This window comes from Manis javanica, chromosome 3 (assembly GCF_040802235.1).
Source record: "Manis javanica isolate MJ-LG chromosome 3, MJ_LKY, whole genome shotgun sequence".
Lineage (NCBI taxonomy): Eukaryota > Metazoa > Chordata > Mammalia > Pholidota > Manidae > Manis > Manis javanica.
The window spans coordinates 168,096,253-168,113,894 of NC_133158.1; the positions used below are offsets into that span (position 1 = coordinate 168,096,253).

General features: G+C 37.1%; 1 protein-coding gene and 1 long non-coding RNA gene across 6 annotated transcripts in view; one reads left to right on the top strand and one right to left on the bottom strand.

Moving 5' to 3' along the window:
* The window catches only part of PPP2R3A (protein phosphatase 2 regulatory subunit B''alpha), a 219,482-nt gene that overhangs the window by 57,905 nt on the left and 143,935 nt on the right, over positions 1-17,642 (top strand). For 3 of the 5 annotated variants that reach the window (XM_037022878.2, XM_073232349.1, XM_073232348.1), the window contains one exon: positions 3,003-5,422. The exons of the other annotated variants lie outside the window; for them this stretch is intronic. In XM_037022878.2, the coding sequence (XP_036878773.1) occupies positions 3,434-5,422 (1,989 nt within the window). In that variant the 5' untranslated portion in view covers positions 3,003-3,433. The remainder of the gene's footprint in view (positions 1-3,002; positions 5,423-17,642) is intronic. 5 annotated transcript variants of the gene reach the window in all.
* LOC140848501 (uncharacterized) overlaps positions 1-17,642 on the bottom strand; it is a 218,467-nt gene that overhangs the window by 16,618 nt on the left and 184,207 nt on the right. The window lies entirely within an intron of this gene.

The following is a 17,642-nucleotide window of genomic DNA, read 5'->3' on the forward strand; positions in this document are numbered from 1 at the left end:
TTGTTTTATTTTCTGTGCTCTGTGGCAGGCAAATCTGCATGCAGGTTCCTCAGCGATATCCCACCTATGGCAGGTTACTGTTGTCAGGGCATGGCTCCCATCATTACCGTGTCACTGTCTCTCCTGCTGTTCTCTATGTGGTATCTCTGTTCTTTGTTGTACAGAATCTGTTCACTCATCCCTCAGTTCTTCCTCAGGAGGAATTTCTCTAAATATAGGTGTAGATTCACTGTGTATGTGGGAATAGGTGAATTCAGGCTCTTTCTATAATGCTATCTTGGACCCAATTCTTGATACATGTTTTAATAGGTGTCTCAACATTCATGTATTTGCCTCTGGACTAGTTTTATCACCTGTGTTATCTCCTGTATCACCTGTATTAGGATATAGCCCTAATATTCCTCATATAGTTATCTTAATATACTTCCTTGACAGTATCCTTTGTGTTTTTCTTCCCTTTTATCATTACCCAAATGCTGTTTCAAAATCTTTCAAAATTTCTGAAATGGCACATAATTTTTCATGTTTGGTACTTTTTTCCCCTGTCTTCTAATGTGCATCTTTTGAAAAGGTGTTTCCTTCCATCTCATGTTCTAATGTTTTGTCGCATAAACTGACACCTCTTTTGTCTCTTTGCATTTTCACTTAAGAAATACTGGGCATTTCCTTTATTATGGAACTGCTTCCTGCTTCAGCCTCATCCATTCTGCATGATACCTAGTTTTATAGTTTTATATTAACCATCATCTGAGATATGAAGGCAGGGAAGTGGAGGATGAGGCAAGAGATCAAGATCCGTCCACATAACAACGAAGCTGAGACACTAAAGGACAGGAAGAATGGGGGTGACCCACCTGAAGAAAACCACAAAGAATGAAATAGAGGAATATTGGAGTTAAGATACATATCTTCCTGGGCAGAAAGTCTGAGTATTATAAGGGTGTCAGTGTTCCTTCAAAATAATTCATAAGTTTATTATAATTGTCATCAAATTCTAGTAGGACTTTTTTTTTTTCAATTTACAACTCAAAAACTCATATGGAAGACCTCAAAGAGTATTTGAAGAATAAAGAAGAAACATAATCAGAAATATGGAGGACAAAGCCAGGTAGTAAAACTTAAGAAGACAATAGTAATTATAACAGTGTAGGACTGGCATAAAAACAAAGTAATCGTTGGATCCAAAGACCCAGGAAATTTATCTAACAAGTATAAAGTTCAGCAAGAGATAGGATTCCTCATGAATTAATTTTATTAATTGTATCTGAATTTACTAAGTCTCTAATATCTAAATGAACAAAGGATATAAACAATTTACCAAAGAAATATAACAAATAGCAAAATAAAAGTTTTCTTGGATTGAAGAAATAAAAATGAGAGCAATGTATGTCTGTTTCTCATTAAGTGGGTAAAGACTTTTATTGTTAAAACACCATTGCTATTGATGGTGTAGTGAAACTGATACTCTTCTTCATTTCTGTCATCATCTCCATCCTGTCATTGCCTTACTGCCTCATTCTTGATGCAGTAGTATTGTACATTCTATCCTGTAGCAAGTCATGTTGGCACTACCTTTGAAATATATACAGCATCTAACATCTGTTGCTACTATCCTTGTCCAGGACTCCCAGCCTTCTTTCCTGATTTATTGCAAGACCCCGTAATTTGTTTCCCTGCTTCTTATCTTGTTCTTCTGTAGTTTCCTCTGAACATAGCAGCCAAAATGCCAGTTTAAAATGGAAGTCAAATCATACCATTCCTCTGCTCGCAAGCCATTAGTTGTTTTCCAGCTCAGAGAAAAGCCAACTTCATCATGATAGCCCACAGAGCCTGCATTATTTAGTCTTCCACCTTTCCTTTCTTACCTCAACCTCTGTACTGCCCCCTTGCTTTCTCTGCTCAGCCACCTGAGCCTCCTTGTCATTCTTATAGTAAATCAAGCATGCTCCCACCTCAGGGCACTTATGGTTACTGTGCTGAGATGACATAGCCCAAAATACCCCCTCTGCCTGCTCCCACTCTTCTTTCAGGTCTCTGTTCAGACGTCAGTGAGGTCTTCTCTGACTACCCTTTATAACACAGAACCTCCCATCCTTTCTAAACCTTGCCTTGCTTCATTTTTCTCCATAGCACATATTATCATCCAAGTTATATGTTTACTTACATTTTGGGTTTTTTACCAACTAGACCATAAGGTCTATAAGGACAGGGACTTTTTTATTCAGTGCCATATCCCTAGCACTTAGCAAGTTCTTGGCACACAGTAAACCTCAATCTTTATTAATTGAGTCTTTTTTGGAAAGCAACTACAACCTGCTTAAAAAGCCATTTTTTTTAATAAGGGAAGGATTCATTAAATTCTATCCACTTGACAGAATGATATCTGCATGGAAGGGTCTGAGAGGATGGGATCAAGAGCAGTAGTGAAGGGTTTTTTTTTTTTCTCTCTTAGATAGTAAGAAAAGAGAAGATAATAGGAGAATATTTCCACATTTAGAAGAAGTTGCATGATCAAGAACAAGTACTACTTATTGGCAGTCTTTAAGAAGACTAGGTTGATGAATGAAAATGTTAGTGCAGAGCAGTAGCAGAAAATGTTATGGGTGGATGGGAACAAATGTTGAAAGTCTTGAAAGTGAGAGGAGGTAGGTCTGCCATGACACACCATAGAGATCAGTAGTGGGAATTCTTGAACAGTGAGGGATGAGAAGGCTGTCTAAATCTAAGCTTCTTAGTGTCATGTAAGGTGGCAAGGAGGGTGAGATAAGAAATGCCAACTGGGAGTCAGTTTTAACAAGACAGAGTTGAGCTAATACTACTATAGGTGTAAAGACTGTAGGGTGTGATGAAATAGAGTTATGAATCAAAGATAAGCAAGCAATGATGTGGTATAGAATAAGGCTTGGCGATTAACTGCATATGGGATGCAAAGGCGGAGGAAATAAAAGGTTCAGTATTAAGAAATCATATTTCCTTTTAATGATTTTCTCTTTTCATTATAGGTTTCTCTGTCATTCACAGAAAAAAATGGATCATTTAAACATTTGGAAGACTCAGTTATCACAATACTTCTATACTACCAACTAAGACTTAGGACAGTAAATTTATGACAATTTCTGCATCATAGAACTGCTGAAGAACTAAAAGAATATTCTTTTATCAAAATAATCCTATACTATCATGATATTACTAAATAAAACTAAAAGCACAATTATTAAATTATAAGACTTGCTAACACAAGCAAACATGTGCAATAGCTACTGTATCTTGACAGTTACCAAACCTCAAATTTAGATGGTTTCCCTTTGTGGGGAAGGTCATTATATTTGCAAGAAACCACTGAACATTGTCATCAAATGAGTATCATTTAGGAGAATTTACTTGAAACTAGTTCTAGAAAATCTAAGCCCCACCACTGAGTGGATTTGATATTATGGCAGCAACTTACAGACTAGTGGTTAGTACTGTGAACCACTACAGCAGTGTGGTGATAGACCGGCGTTTTGAACAAGCTATACATTATTGCACTGGAACCTGTCACACCTTCACACATGGAGTTGACTGCATTGTGGTACATCATAGTGTTTGTGCAGACCTCTTGCACATTCCTGTGTCTCAGTTCAAAGGTGTGGATCTGGACTCTATGTTTCTGTCCCATGAAAATGCATTTTCCTCAGCTGAAGGTGACTATCCCCAGCAAGCCCTCACAGGCATTCCCAGGGTCAAGAAAGGATCTACATTTCAGAACATGTGTAACTTAAAGGACATTGCAGGAGAAGCAATCAGTTTTGCCAGTGGGAAAATAAAAGAATTTTCCCTTGAAAAACTCAAAAATTCTAACCATGCAGCTTACAAAAAGGGAAGGAAAGTTAAGTCTGACTCATTTAACAGGAGGTCCGTTGACTTTGACTTGCTCTGTGGCCATTATAATGATGGGAACTCCCCATCCTTTGGTTTACTCCGGAGTTCCTCGGTTGAGGAAAAATCTTTGTCCCATAGAAACTCACTTGACACAACCCTGACTTCAGTGCTTCTTCACAACTTCTCTGAAGAAGATCTGGTTACTCAGATTTTGGAAAAACATAAAATAGATCATTTTTCTTCAGGAACAGACATAAAGATGTGCTTGGACATCTTGCTGAAATGCTCTGAGGATTTGAAAAAATGCACAGATATCATAAAACAGTGCATAAAGAAAAAGTCAGGAAATAGCCTCAATGAAGGAAATGGCAATGATGCAATTTCTAACTCTGAAACTGTCTATATGAATGTAATGACAAGGTTAGCATCCTATCTGAAAAAGCTACCTTTTGAATTCATGCAGTCTGGGAATAATGAGGCTATTGATTTAACAGAACTGGTCAGCAGTATGCCTAGTTTACAACTGACTCCCTTCTCCCCAATATTTGGCACTGAGCAGCCCCCTAAATATGAAGATGTTGTCCAGCTCTCAGCCCCTGACTCTGGACAGTTTCAGACTGTGGAATTGCAAGATGACAAGCATGGTTCTATGAAAACAGACACTGTAAAATCCATTCCAAACAACTTTACAAATTCCTTATATAACTTAGAGATAAACGATCCCAGAACTCCAAAAGATGTCCAGGTTCAATCACAGTCATTAATCATGAACCCTTTAGAAAATGTTTCTTCTGGGGACCTAATGGAAGCGCTTTATATTGAAGAAGAGTCAGATGGAAAGAAAGCATTAGATAAAGGACAAAGGATAGAGAATGGACCCAGTCCAGAGTTGCTAAAGACAAATGAAGGTAGAGCAGACTTTTCAGATAATGGTATTCATCTTAAAAAATGTCCTGCCTCAATGCAAAATGAAACTGGCAAGATATTTGAGAAGACAGTTGTTAACCTACCTGAGGAAGATTTTAAATCAAAACTTCCTAAAGTTGAAGACGGAAACCACAGAAATGTTATGAGTCCTAACAATCAGGAAGAGATTGATAAATTGTTAATGGATTTGGAATCTTTCTCACAGAAAATGGAGACCTCTCTAAGAGAGCCACTTGCCAAAGGTAAAAGCTGTAACTCTCTAAATAGTAGTCAGTTGACTAGTGAGCTCCCTGTGGCTCTTGAGCCAAAATCTAAAGTCTCTTCCCCTACAGAAAAAGTCTCACCTTCCAGTCTAACAAGGATTATTGAAACCAATGGACACAAAATAGAGGAAGAGGATCGAGCGCTCTTACTGCGAATTCTAGAAAGCATTGAAGACTTTGCACAAGAACTAGTTGAATGCAAATCAGGCAGAGGGAGCCTATCACAAGAAAAGGAAATGATGCAAATTCTACAGGAAACCTTGACAACTTCCTCCCAGGCCAATGTATCAGGCTGTAGAAGTCCTGTTGGTGATAAAGGCAAAGATACTACTTCAGCGGTTTTGATTCAGCAGACCCCAGAGGTGATCAAGGTAAGACCCAGTAATCCTGAGTCCTGAGAAGTCTCCAAAGAAATCTTTTAATGTTTGCAAAATTTATAACCAATAAGTGTTTTTGTTAGCCATTTTATGTTCTACCAAAGCTCCTGCCTTACACTAGGCATGGTATAACTCAATTCAGTGAAAAAAAACCAAACAAACTTGAGAAGCAAAGGCTTTAGAGTAAAGCCAGGCTAGTTTCAACTGTTCTCCCACACCCTTCATCTTCTTCTTAGCTCTGTGACGAAAGGGAAGTTACTTAGCCTTAATATCCTCATCTATATAATGGAAATAATAAGGATCAAGATAACTGATATGAAGCACAAGCAACGTGCTTACACAAAGTAGCATTTAATATTGGTCTTCATTCTCCCAATTCAACCAGTAGACCAATCATTAATGCATCCCTCTGTAGACTGTTAAGGTGCAGTGTGGGGTACAAAAGAAGAGAAGACATCATCCTTAAAGAACTTAAAATCTAGTTGGAGAAACAAAACTAACATACTGGAAATAGTACCTGAACATGTACGTACTTCTCTGAAACTATTATTAGTGTAATAGGTCTTCAAAGAAGTTAAAAATTATAGTATATAAGATTTGTTTTTTCATGCATGTGAGAATAAATTTCAATCTAGAGTCATAGGAGAAAAGTATTTTCAAACGCTTTGAATCTGCCCTGCTACTGATAACAATGCTATCTCTCCATTTGTATGTATGTGTGTATGTCTTAGTGCAACAGGATTATTTCTTGTCCAGCTTGGTTTGACAAGAGGTTCAGCTCCACGTCACTCAGGGACCCAGACCAATGGCCACTCTCATGTTCCTACAACTACTCCATTGTCCTTTCTGGAATATGTGGCTTATGAGTTCACTGAGGAAAGGGCAGAATGGGATGTTGCTTTTAACTGCCTTGTCCTGCACGTGATATACTTCCCTTCTGTCCATAGTCCAGTGACTCCAGCCTAAAGACCAAGAAATATAGGGAAGCACATAGTATATTTGGTGAGCACTATTTCCAGCACATGAATGCATACATGTCATTAATATTTAACACATATGAATTCTGACATAAAGCCAAATGAGCAAAGCAAGTTGTAAAATATGAATTAGAGATACATACATTTGTTCAAAAGTATGAAGAACTACATGGATACACCAAATACAGGAAAAGTTTTCTGACTCCTGGTCTAAATATTATTTCATGGTAGATTAGCAAAACAGATTTTTTTATAAGGTTCAGTATGATATTTTGTTAAAGGCATTGGACATCTTAGAAACATCGTTAAATATCAATAGCTGTGAAAAAATATAAATATATAAATATCAAAACTACCAATAGTTCATGACAGTGTACAAACAGAAAAATAAATAAGCCCAGAGTTAAAATTCTTCCTCATGAATTCTTATCATGGGTTCCAGTCTACATAGCTTTTCATCCTTTTCCTCCCCAGTCATGACCTATCTCTGACTTTCCTACTTAAAATTTTGGTTCATTTTCATCCTATGTCTTACACCCTGTTCTTTTTCACATAAACTTTCTCACTTTGACAAGTTATCTGTATCACTGGCTAGCAAATGAACATCCAATACATGGTTTTTTCACAAAGCCTTTCAGTGACAATGCTATAGATTCTAGAATAGCTGAGGCAAGGTAACTGATATGAAGCACAAGCAGATGGGCCTGAAAGTGAGTTGAAGAAGAATAAGAGAACAGCTTGTGGAGGAGGGGAAAGAAGGTGTGGCTGAAGTCTCAAACAGTTCCATATTTATGAGTGGATGAATTACTAAGGACGTATTTTGTTATGGGAGATAAACATTTTTTTAAACAGCAGGAAACTATACTGGTTTAGTAATGCATATAATAAATGATATCTTAATTCTGTGTTTTGTTACCACGAGCAGATGGTACTGTAGTCATTTTGGTCTGTTTTTAGGCTTATGGGACAATAACCTATTAGCTGTTATTCACAGGTTCCAATAATAAACCCTAGTCTCCCATGTCCTTCATTAAAGATCAGATAAGAGTTCATTTTAATAGAATTGAAAAGGAAATTTGATTATTTCTGTGACATACAGCACTTTAAGATAATAGCTGGCATTATAACTGATAACATATCAGTACATATCAGATTTTAAGGAATTTCATACAATTTCTAGAACACATATTAGCAATATACATCTGTACAAATATAATCTAAGGTTTATCATCACTTATTTGACAGTGCTTCACATGTAATTTAACACACTAAGTAAATCTACTTAGTTTAACTGTCTCTTTTGCAGAATGAGAGGCAAATCCCTTGAGATTTTTCAAGGATTTTCAGTCACTTTGAGCTTAGAAAGACACCATGTAGAATTTGATAGAGAAAGTTGTCAAAATGTCAGAAGGTCTGAACATATGACTAAATAGGATCACAAATCATTTTGAAATAATATGTAATTGTCTATTTAAATAGTAACAGTAGAAAATTTTAAAGGCAAGTACAGAAGGTTACATAGTTGTGAACGAAACTTAGCTCTTTTAATATTAAGAAGAATGAGTTTTCTTAAGTAATTGAAGGCCTGGTAAAGACATGTGAAGCATAGTAGTAAATTATTCCGGGAAGACACAGAAATCTTTGCTCTCCAGGCATATAACTTATAAGATAAAGATAGACCTTTGTTTACAATTTTCTTATTAAAAGCAGACCAATAATCTAAGAAAACTTTGGGAGAAAACCAAAATCTAATTTTGCACCAGTGTATTTTTATATTAGAACTTTTTTTTTTTTACTTAAATAAATCCATTCCAATCTTAGCCAGCTTGACCACACTTGAAATTCTTTTCTAGAGATTTATTTCCACAAAGTTTGTACAACTTTTTTATATTCATTCATTCAGATTTTATCCTTTTTTTGTTCTATTCTGGAACAATCATTTTACATTTGGACAAAATTACTTCCCTATTTCCCTTACCCCATATTTTTCATGGCTTCCCTTATCCAAAAAGCATGTTCTGTTCTCCTTACCCACTTTTCATACACTGTTATATCCTTCCATTCTTATTAATTCAGTAGTTTTACTTATATATATTTATTAGAATTCTTAACCCTTACACTCCTTAATTCCCAGAGAAAACTAAGAAGTAAGCAATTGTGGACTGGCAAATTTATAAACACATTTCACAATTTCTAGAAGTATTTTCTTCCTCATAAGTTCAGTGTGGCACAAAACATGTTTCCTAATAGACTCAAATATTTTTAGTTCCTCTGTAAAAGGAAGCCAAAAGTGGATAAACTTATGTTCAATAATTAATATTTCAGTATATTATCTTACTTGTAAATGATCTAGATAATCAATGAACACCCATCATTTAACTTACCTCAGTATAATTTTAAAATTTCAAGTTACCAAAAAGATTTTGGGAACTGATTTTAAGTAGGTATACCATAAAGCATAATTATTATTGAAAAGTCCTTTTATAAACTTTTATCTTTTGACTATTTACTTATTCTGAAAAATGTTTAGATTACTCATGAAGATTTCATGAATCTTTAACAGCCAGTCATCTTACTATCTTTCTTGCTGACAAATATTTTATCAGAGATAATATGAGTTTATTCAACTTTTAATAAACCTACATAGAAAAAAGTTATATTTTCACATTATACATAATATTGATATCTCTGATGACATGCCTGTTTTAATTAAACCAACAAACTTAAACTAGCTTTTTTAAAAATTATCCTACATCACATGAAATTGAAAAATATTTGGGTCAGTTTCTATATTTCTGAGAGTATACTTGATTCATATAAATGCTATTTTCATATTTTTTATTTCATATTTTTAAGCAATTAAATAGAGCTCTTTACAAATTAGTCTTGGCAATACCATCTGGAGGTAGAAAAATATCATGCAGCTATAACATGCATACATAAACAGACAGACATAAGCAGAGATCTCACAGCTTTAATTTTACAAAATTTAGCCATGAGACTGGTATGATAATGTAAAACTCACTAGTTATTAAAAGAACAGTTGGATCCAAATTGTGTTCCTGGTAAAAGGGATAAGTTAAGGTTACCTGCTCAGATGCTTAAACTTGTTACTAATATTTGTTGAAAAGACTTTTAAGATTTTTCATTCACCTAGTTTCTAAATAGACTTTCCTTTTTTTTCCCCCTTCTGTTAAGAATTACCTTGGTTCCTAGAGAAGACAAGGTAGAACCTTTACATCTCAAAGGCACAGAGAAAGAATGCAGTTTTCTCCAAGAAGGACTTTTGTTTCCTAAGGCCATAATTTTTAACAATACCTACAAGCCTTTTGAGATGTGGGTTTTGGGGTGAGGATGGGATCAGTAGAAAAGATAGGTGGGCTTTTTCTTTTCTTGTAAGACTCAATGTACAACAGTTGTTTTTAATTCCTCAAAGAATTGCATTGTAACCTAAATGGCATTAAGGCACTGACCCACACAGTCAACTACATAATCTTCAGTTTGCTTCTTTATATCAAGGAGATCTTCAACTAAGATAAAAATCAAAAGATTCCTATGTTCCGCATTTGAAGCTGTTTATCTTTGGAATGGTTTTCTTTACTTCTGAACACATAGTTTGATTTAATTTAGGGTAGAAGGCCTTAAAAAATGACCTATCAGCTTCTAATTTAGCCATCTTCTAACCATTGAGATACTTTAAAAAAAAATTGCTTTCAGATATCTTGTTAGGTTTCAGCCAGGACAAACAGTAAATATTCCTGGCAGTACTGAGCAATCCCTTGGACACAAGAGGTGTCCAAAGAGGGTAAAAAAGATACTACTTTTCCAAGATCTAGAACCACTCCCAAAATAACCAAAAGAAAGGTTTAGACAGTTCCCCTGAAAGCTGGCAACAGTTGGTAGGACCCTAGCCACAAAGGGAGTGCAATCCGCATTTCTCTCCAGCCATGTTTTGGGGCCCCCAACCGGACAGGCTGCTTGCATGTGTAAGGACTGACAGACAACCTGAGTGCCCTAGACAGGCAGGAAGCCAAGCCAAGTTCTGAGAAACAAAATAAGCTGATAATAGCTGTCCCTAGTAGAGAAGAGATCAACACCAATCAGTGTCCCAAAGCCAAACTCCTAAGATTCTGTCTTTGGAAAGGAAGGGACAACGTGCAATTTTACCTTCCTTTCTCCATCAAGCATTACAGAGATACAGAAAAGGTAACTAATAAGAATTCTCACCCTTTCCTGGCTTCTGCCAGTTTTTCTAGAATCACATCTGCAGGCTTCACAATAAGTGGGATTTAAAGCATAGTCTAGTCCTGGTGTCTTTCAGAATTTGGAAAAGTTTCCCTTTAATCTTAGTACCTCCTTAGCTGTTTAAGGGAATAACAGATAGCAGTTTATTGAAGAATCCCTTAGCGTTCCATCATGTGGGGGTGTTTGAGTTGGCATGGAAGGATTTGAGAAAACCTGTGAGGACAGTTTTCTTTTCTAGTACCCAGCTGATTGCAGATGATTTCAGGGCCAGGATTTTATGCTGGACTCCTATGAGGGGACAACAAGGAGACCCACATGTTTTAGTTTTCTGGCCTTGGAACTGTTGCAGTTAATAAGGCCACTAACTTGGCCAACTTTTGTTTATGATCTTGCGGTCTCTTCAGAATGGAAAGGCAATTCAGAGAGGATTAGTAGAATGAGTAAAGGAGGGTAGAGGGAAGTAGTAGGAGTCACTTAAGTCTTAATAGTCTTTTGTTTTAGGTACCTCTTGTCTTTAATTTTTCATTAGCCTTTTGCAGTGAGTGTTTCAATGATGCTATTTTTTTATTTTGAGCTTTTGAATTCTACTGTATATCATTTAAAACAGGTATCCCGTTCTGTTTATTTGATTGTGAAACCCTTGCTTTCAAGTGTACTTCTTAAACAAATGATTGTCAAGTTGCAATGTTCTCCATAATGAGCATTGTAATTCTAGGTTGTCTTTGTAAGATTTTGCCATTTTTGTAAATAGCTACAGCTTCCAGGACCACAGTTCTCAGACATAAAATAAGCAGGTATGCTGGAAGGTGGTACACTTAATTCTTTGAAACTTGAACATCCCATTTCTTTAGCTAAGCCTTGGGTCTCTTAATACCTAAGAGGTACATGCCACTATGTTGGGGAATTTTGTGGAGTTGTACAATGTTCCTCACTGCATTGTATAGGTTAGTGAATGACCTAGTGTCAATCTAACCCATTCCATGACCAACTTTTCATAGGACAATAGTCTTAGAGTTAGATGGTGGATGCTCTGATAGCTTTTAAGTGCCAGACTCATGCCCATCAGTTTTGTGGCTTTGGCTTTTGGAATTCTCATTAGCAATAGATCTACTATTCCTTTCACTAGATTTCTTTATAGTGGTAGATGCCCTCATGGCTTTTAATAGTCTAACTTGTGCCTACTTAGATTTTTATTTTGTTGGTGAAAACAGTTGGAATTTCTTGTCTTAATTTATTTTCCCGAGTCTCCCAGCAATTTATGCTGTGTATTTGACTTAAGGCTTTGTTTAAGTCCCCTAATGGCTGCCACCCACTGTGGACTCCCAATATAACTGTGGAATCCCAGAACCTTTCTGGCAATTTTTAAAAACCCCTAAAGCTTTCCAGGATCCAGAACCTTTCTGGGAACAATATATACATATATATTTTTCAAATAAAGTTTGTTTGGATCAGAGAGCTGTGTGCAAGGGAGCAAAGCTCACATCTGAGAATGACTTGCCCACAGCCCTCAGTAATGATGAGATGAACAGTGAACTCAAGGAGTTCAATGGATGCCTGTCCTGTAAGCCATTAGCAGCCAGCTTCAGATCCATTCCTTGTCACCAAAAACTGTTTAAAAATGGTTGAAGCAAATTTAGATGATATGAACAAACTCTAACACTTCATAAAGTGGACAACCTCCTTTCAGAGAAGTGCAAAATGAGGTGAAAGCAAGGATATAGGATAAAAGATAAAGAACAAGGAAAAGACAAATAGAAAATAACTGACCAGCTGAGGCCTCAAACCTTGTCTAAGATGAGAAGGCTCAGCAGTGACTTGGTGTTTGGAGACAGGCTGACTGAATATTCTTCATTTCTGGTCAAGTGTAACATTTACAGGGACACAAGTTATCCACATGAATTCCAATTCAGTAGATTCCACACTAATAAGTTAAAGGGTAAAAAGGGTAGGACCTGTTTCCCATAAGTTTTCTGGGGTTTTAAAGTCAGAATTTAGGAGGCAATCTTTCCTAACAACCTAAATCGAACCTTGCCTTCTCTTGTTTCACTTCAGGCTCCAAAAATGTGATCTTCATCTCCCAAATGTATATCTAATACAATAAAACATTAAAATATGAATATGCAGGGAGATTTGTGACTCACTCTCAAGTTTCTGTGTCTGAGCCACTAGCCTCTGTTGGCCTCTATAGCAAATGGTAGCATTAAATAACTTTGTTCAGTGAATAAACAAACACGTGAATGAATAATCAAATGAAAGGGTTTCTGCTTGCCTGCTTTGCCTCCTCCTCAAATGGAAATGCTTCTCTCTTGCCTGAGTGTCACCTCTTAACCCTGCAAAGATGGATGCAAGAGGATTGGACATCAGAGTGCCCTTCTAGGACTTGAGGGTGGTGCCTAACAAGGCTCAAATATCTCACCCAGCCCTCAGGCCTCTGAATTCTCTAGCTTTTAACACCTAAAAATCTGTGGTGGTCTAGGAAAGGTTTCATCACCTTTCTTGGCAAGAGGGGAGAACCCTACAAGAGTATAGATTATTTTATCTTATTGCAGGATGGAAATCTCTTGATTATAGACCATAGACATTTTAAGAAAAGAGTGCTCTCTTGTTCATCATTGTACCCCCAGCCCCTGTTGCAGTACCTCCACATACTAGTGGTTTGTTTAAATTCTGAAAATGTACCCCTTCTCTTTAAGGAATAGCTATACATCTCATTGCCTGTTTCCCATTCTTAAGTCCCCATCTTCGTGCTCATGGATTTAGGTTGGAAAAAAAATTTTCTGGCTATTTAATTTCAGTATAACTGTTTTTTTGGCTGTTGTTTGCTTTTGGACACTCAGAGTGGAGAGGGTGGTCAGAGAAATCTTTCAAGGCAGGAGATATTTGTCCTGTTACTAGAACTCTGCATTCTTCTGACCCTGATCAGGAATTTATGTCTGAAATACCATTCCAGGGGCAGTAAAGGGCCTTCAAAGGTTAATGACCTAGCATCTTGGTTTTCTCAAAGTTTAGATATTATATTGTCTAATTTTGTATGTATATTTAAGTGCAGAATAATTATGAAAATAAATTTAAATAAAATTATAGCAAAACACACTTTAGGAACCTTATTAAATATTTCTTGTGGAGCATCTAATTAACACTTTTCTCTTTTTACTTCCTAGGCTTATGTCCATGCCTTCATTAAGATTAACCAGTCCCATTATTGAGGGAAAATGTTTCTTTTTTCCCTCCACTTTATAGATGCTGATGGTTTCTTGAGTTCAGTGCTTGGAATGTTTGAATAGAAATCAAAACATTTAGCAACACAATTAAACCATATTTCCTCTTAATTCATTTAACCACCATGTAGATTAATAAAAGTAAAGGATGAATGATTTGGCCAGTGGCAAATACAAATTTGTAGGATGAGTTCAACTTAATTTCCCCTTACACCTATAATAGCTTCTGATATCAGGTCCTCTTGTATATCCATCCTTTTAATTAATCATCAGTTATATCAGATATGTCCCCACCTATATTCAAAAGAACATGGTAGATATGTATGTACTGATGTTGAAAAGAGGTCAAGATAAAATAGGTAATTAAAAATTAAGTTGCAAAATTAAATGCAAACAGATGTATGAATGTGATCCCTTTTTGTTATTAGTATGTTTGTGTGCACACAAAAAATTGGGGGGTAAATATGCTCCAAATTATGCATGTTCCTCTAGAAGTAAAATGTGAATCCCAAATATCCAGTTGTTCCTGATAAGTCTAGACCTCCCAGCCTACACACTACCCTTGGCAGAAGTGGAAAGTTGCTCCCAGAACTCAGCTTTCTCCAGTTAAGCCCTCAGGCCTTCCTCATAGGAATGTCCAACACTCACAGCTTCACCACTCTTTGCCTAAGTCCACACCCAATCCTCCTAGGTCTATAGTCCTTTCCCCATGCCCTCCTGTACTCACGATCATTTACTGACAAAATGTCTTATGTCATCAAACTCCTTCTAAACATTCCCTTTACCTCCTTGTTCTAACCAAAACCTATCTCTCCCTGAGGATACTACAGCCATGTGAAATGTTGGCTCTTTTCTCTCCCCCTTTCACCCCCACTCTACTGGATCCAGAGGGGGCACTAAGTGTTCTTGCATTTCATTGCTGCTTCCAGACTATTCTTATTCCTGTCTCCCTGAAACTACCCCCTCAACTTTGAACTAATGTCATCAGACTCACCACCCCCTACTACCCCCAGGTTACTTCCCTATTAAAGACTAGCTTCTGGCTCTGTGACACTTTCTGATACTACTTGTGCTGTAATTGTGAGTTTTCAATAGAGTATGCATCCAATACCCAAGCTTCTCAGTTCTTGATTTCTCCTCCCATGAGTGTGTCCTCTGCCCTTCTTCAGCTACTCATTCTTTGATTCTATGTTTATGTCAGTGGTTTTAAAAGTATGGGTCCCAGCTAAGAGCATTAGCATCACCTGGAAGCTTGATGGAAATGCATATTCTCAGGCTCCAGCCCCAACTTACTGAATTAAAACTCTGGGAGTAGGAAGGGCCTAGCAGCTGTGATTTAACAAGCCCTTCAGGTGATTCTGAAGCATGATTTGTTTGAGAAGCACTGCTGTAGATCATTAAAGTCACTCCCCTGAATATACTCAGCTTCCTTGCCTTGCCCTCACTTGATGGTACTCACCAGGAAAACCTCCAACTCAAGTTAAATTGTGTTCTCTGTTTACTCTGGGCTTTTATTTGTGCATCTGTCCTTGGCAGATCACACAACCATACCAAGTGATCTTGCCTTAGATTTATCCCCTCCAACCATCAGTGGGCCTGTAGTGCCCTCTGGAAGTCCTACTACATTTCCCTAGTTCTCTCACTTTCCCACTATGCAAATGACTTTTTCATGCCTTCTTCTCTGTCCTCTGGCATCTCCTCTTCCTTCCTTGCCCTCAGGCTACTGGCCTTGCTGCCTAATTTACTGTGGAAACTGAAGCAATCAGAGCATAGACCTTTAGCCACTTACCTATCTGTATGAGTACCACTCTCCCTTTCTTCTAGTCTGGGCATCTAAGGCCAAACCCTGTGTTTGTGCTCTAAATTCCATCCTCTCTCATCGACTCAGAGACACTCCACCAGTGATTGACCCTTTTCTTTCCTACAGTCATCAGTTGTTCCCCTTTATTAGATCATCAGCAGATAAACGTGCTATAATTCTCCCATCTTTTTTTTTTGAGAGGGCATCTCTCATATTTATTGATCATATGGTCGTTAACAACAATAAAATTCTGTATAGGGGACTCAATGTATAATCATTAATCAACCCCAAGCCTAATTCTCAACAGTCTCCAATCTTCTGAAGCATAATGAACAAGTTCTTACATGGTGAACAAGTTCTTACATAGTGAATAAGTTCTTACATAGTGAACAGTGCAAGGGCAGTCATCACAGAAACTTGCAGTTTTGATCACGCATCATGAACTATAAACAATCAGATCAATTATGAATATTCGTTTGATTTTTATACTTGATTTATATGTGAATCCCACATTTCTCCTTTTTTATTATTATTATTTTTATTTTTAATAAAATGCTGAAGTGGTAGGTTGATGCAAGATAAAGGTAGAAAACATAGTTTAGTGCTGTAAGAGGGCAAATGTAGATGATCAGGTCTGTGCCTATAGACTAAGTATTGATCCAAGCTAGACAAGGGCAACAAAACATCCACGGATGCAGAAGATTTCTCTCAAAACGGGGGAGGGGGGGTGAGGTTCTAAGCCTCACCTCTGTTGATCCCCAATTTCTCACCTGATGGGCCCCCTGCGACTGTGCCTGTCTTAGGTTGTTCCTCCCTTGAGGAATATTACCCGTCTCTGGCTAACCAGTCATCTTCCAGGGCCATACAGGGAAATGTAAAGTTGGTAAGTGAGAGAGAAGCAATATTGTTTGAAATGTGGCTTCTATGCCCAGCATTTGTCTTGAGGTATCTTTACCACTTGGAAGAATTATGGTACTTGGTAATTTCGATATGAGGCGCGAATTCTACTTAGGGGTTGTAATTATGAAGGAAGAAGAGAAGCTATAGAAGTAGCAGACGGAAGAAAACATGGGAAGATTGATTATTTCTTTGACATATCTTCTTGTAGTGTAACATAAGCGTGTATAGGTTTTAAATTACTAATTAAATTGCGTGCACACATTAACATAATAAGAATACAGCTACATAACCAAAGCAGACCTACAATTACCAGCCATCTCCAGTGAAACCAAGAAAACCAGTTAGGCACCCTAGGCATTTGGGAAAACTTGTCAATGATATGATGGATATTGTCTAACTGTATTTGAATATTTTGAGAAAAATCAGACAAATTAAAACAACACATTCCTGGGAACTGTTCACATCCCATATGTTCTTTTAACAGTAGATAGTCTATAGTTGCAAGATTTTGGAGCGCTGCAACTTGCACTTCTCCTAATTCTTGGTTGAGTTCCAACAGTATAGATCCAGTCAAATTTGTTGTTTTACTGTATGCACAGGCCAGCTTAGATATCTCCTTCTTCATTCCAATGGCAAGTCCAGGAACCGGTGGGATGAATGCAGCTACAACTGCAACAGCACCAGGATCTTTGTTGAAGTTTTTTGATGATCATCTTCTGGAATGACTCTTCCAGAGAATGTTGATGTTGGAAGTTCTTCATATCGTATATTAATTCATTTTCTGGGTAGCCAAATTAGGCTTTGATCCTCTGTATAAACGCAAACAAACCCTTTGCCCACACTTTGATATGCCCTTTATACCATTGTGAAGAACTTATTGGAGACCACCACACAGGAACTGCTTTTTTTTTTTTAAGAGAAAGGAATATTATCAGAAAAATGTACTTCCATAGCTGTAATTCTCCCATCTTTTAAACAAGGCATCCAAAAGGCACTTTGGCATCCAAGAGGCACAGTTCCATCAGCTGTTATATTTACAGCATAAAGCTTGTAACCGGAGTCCTTGACCATCA